The following is a 2,500-nucleotide window of genomic DNA, read 5'->3' on the forward strand; positions in this document are numbered from 1 at the left end:
TGGTCAAGGTAGTGTGTGACGTCAGAAACACCAGCGATTTCAAACCGTGTGTTTTGAGACTGTCTTTGGTTCACTGCAGTTTTAAGCAGAAAATACTCAGCAATGCTGTCCACTTATGAACTTACACATGGTGTGTGTTAAAGCAGATTAATAACTCCACATACACACATAAACTACATTAAAAGCTGGATTTACACCACGGGGACTTAAACCTGTTAACTCGACCTCAAATTTGAGGATTTGATAGCAAACATCTTCTGTAATTGACCGTTCGCAAAGACCCGCCCCCTTAGTTACTGTCGCTATGTCCGACAAGCTACGCCGCTCTCACACACACATGTTCTAGATGTTCAAGATGTTAAACATATTAAACAAAGTCTCACCTTTCAAATTTGTTCATTTTTTAAAAGAAATGTAAACAATAAATAGTGTTTTGAGTCTCTTTACTGTGTGTGTCAGATCGCTCAGTTAAAGCCGCTCGTGAACCGATCATCTCTTCCTTCTAGTTTATTTATAGCATCAAATAAACATGAATGAACATCAGAAGGAATGTTGTTTTAACCGCGGAGAGACGTCAGTACACTCCGCTTCTCAAGCTCAAATCCTCCATGTTAATAACTCTCCTGACGGCTTTGTCCAACAAAATGGAGGATGGTGAAGTATGATTGGTCAGACCACCTGTCAATCAAGCTCCCTGCGAAGGGTCAATAGTTTGAGTAGTATATGTTAGTTTGCTCAGCTGACCTGGTGAATAGCGCAGGCAAGAGTAGACGTTAACGTTTCAACAGCAAATCTATAATACAAATGCATTCTTTACATCAGCTCAGAGACATCAGAAGCTCCAGCGGGACGGATGCAGGCGAGTGTTTGCTCAAGGGCGCGACACTGTTGACCAAAGGAGTCCATGTGTGTGTGTGACTTAAATGAGGAGATCAGTGGAGCGCTGCAAACATGCGGTTCTTACTCAGTGTTTCTGTCTCGTTTACAGCCCAAATATCTAAACATTCATAAGATGCATTTACTAGATGAGGAAAATACCATATGATATTTAGTTCTTGTTTTCTCTGGAAATAAATTAGTGAGTAAATAAATTAGTTTTTGTTTAAGGCGAGACACGGCAGGCAAAAACATCGGGGTTTTTTTCACTGGTCAATTTTGAGATTTTGGGCTATTTGTCTTCAATAACATCTTTCAGACGTGTGGTGAAAAAAAGTCCAAAATACACATTTAGTCTTTATTTTACTAACTGTCTATTTGCGTCTGTAGATTTCTCTGAAATTCAACAAAAGTTGCTGTTATAAATCATCATGATTCGCGATCTCTGTGTTCTTCCTTTAATCTCACACACGTCTGTGAAGCTCTCTCTCTCTGCTGTACAATGCTGTCGGTCCAAATATGGTCATTTCCTTTTAATCAGCAACCAATCGTGAAAGTACAATGGGCATTTAACTCTAAAAGCGAAATCTCATTGGCTGATGTAAATGTCTGACGCCGTGATTGGTTCAGATGCATCACGTGACGCACTCTGACACTCAGATGTGTGTGTTTGACTGTTTTTCTGCTCAGTTGAAGGCCATAAATGCTGTGTTTATAAGTTTTGATGTGATTACGTGGTTTGTATTGTTGTTGCTGATGATGTGATGAGATATTGTGTCAGTAAATAGTTGTTTCCACTAAAAAAGTATGAATTTTTACATTACAAATCTTTAAATGCCTTTTTCTCTAAATTAGTTTTTTTCATTCTCCAGTGACACATCTCAGCCGATGTACACCAAACTCTCCAGTTACACACTTAGCAGTATTCTGAAGATATGTTCAGAGGGATTTGTTAATAAATCATTCCTGGCCTGATTTATGTCACATTTTAATAAAAAAAGTATGGCGAAAATCTATTTTTTAAGGCTATGGACAGTATATTTAGATTTCCTAGGTCATGAAAGCATATATCCTGAAATCCCTCTGAACATCTTTCATCTTGTGTGTAATCAAAATGAAAAAATAATTTTGCACCTGGCTTTATCATATGTTCAGATCTATCTACCGAAAATATATGCAAAATTGTGCATATTTAATTAGATAATGCCTCATTTGCATAATTAAACATACAAATTTCAAAAACTTGTAATACATTTTTTTTTATGAACTTGTGTAAGTAATCAACTGAGGAAGCTTCATGGTGATATCTAATATTTTAAAATTGTACCCATTCACCTGTAGTGTCTCGCCTTAAAAAAAGCAAAATTATCTTAAATTATCTGATTAAAATAATGTTAATTTAAACAGAAACAAGATTATTTTTCTTTCCCCATCAGCAGATCATTTTGCTTGTTTAATGCAAAAACTCACTTAATTTTGATTTATTTCCCCAGAAAACAAGACATAATATCTTACGGTATTTTCCTCATCTAGTAAATGCCTCTTGATTTAAGAATGTTTAGATATTTGGACTGGAAACGGGACCTTCCTGGTTAAATAAACACACACACACACCTGAACGCTG

The 2,500-nt window shown here is 36.5% G+C and overlaps 1 protein-coding gene across 2 annotated transcripts in view; it reads right to left on the reverse strand.

The window, feature by feature from the left end:
* Window positions 1-2,500, reverse strand: part of dqx1 (DEAQ box RNA-dependent ATPase 1) — a 24,350-nt gene that overhangs the window by 11,580 nt on the left and 10,270 nt on the right. For both annotated transcript variants that reach the window (XM_079608701.1, XM_079608702.1), the window contains one exon: window positions 2,491-2,500. This exon is cut by the window's right edge and continues 372 nt beyond it. In XM_079608701.1, coding sequence (XP_079464827.1) covers window positions 2,491-2,500 — 10 coding nt within the window. The remainder of the gene's footprint in view (window positions 1-2,490) is intronic.

Source organism: Phoxinus phoxinus (assembly GCF_949152265.1).
Source record: "Phoxinus phoxinus genome assembly, chromosome: 3".
NCBI classification, from domain to species: domain Eukaryota; kingdom Metazoa; phylum Chordata; class Actinopteri; order Cypriniformes; family Leuciscidae; genus Phoxinus; species Phoxinus phoxinus.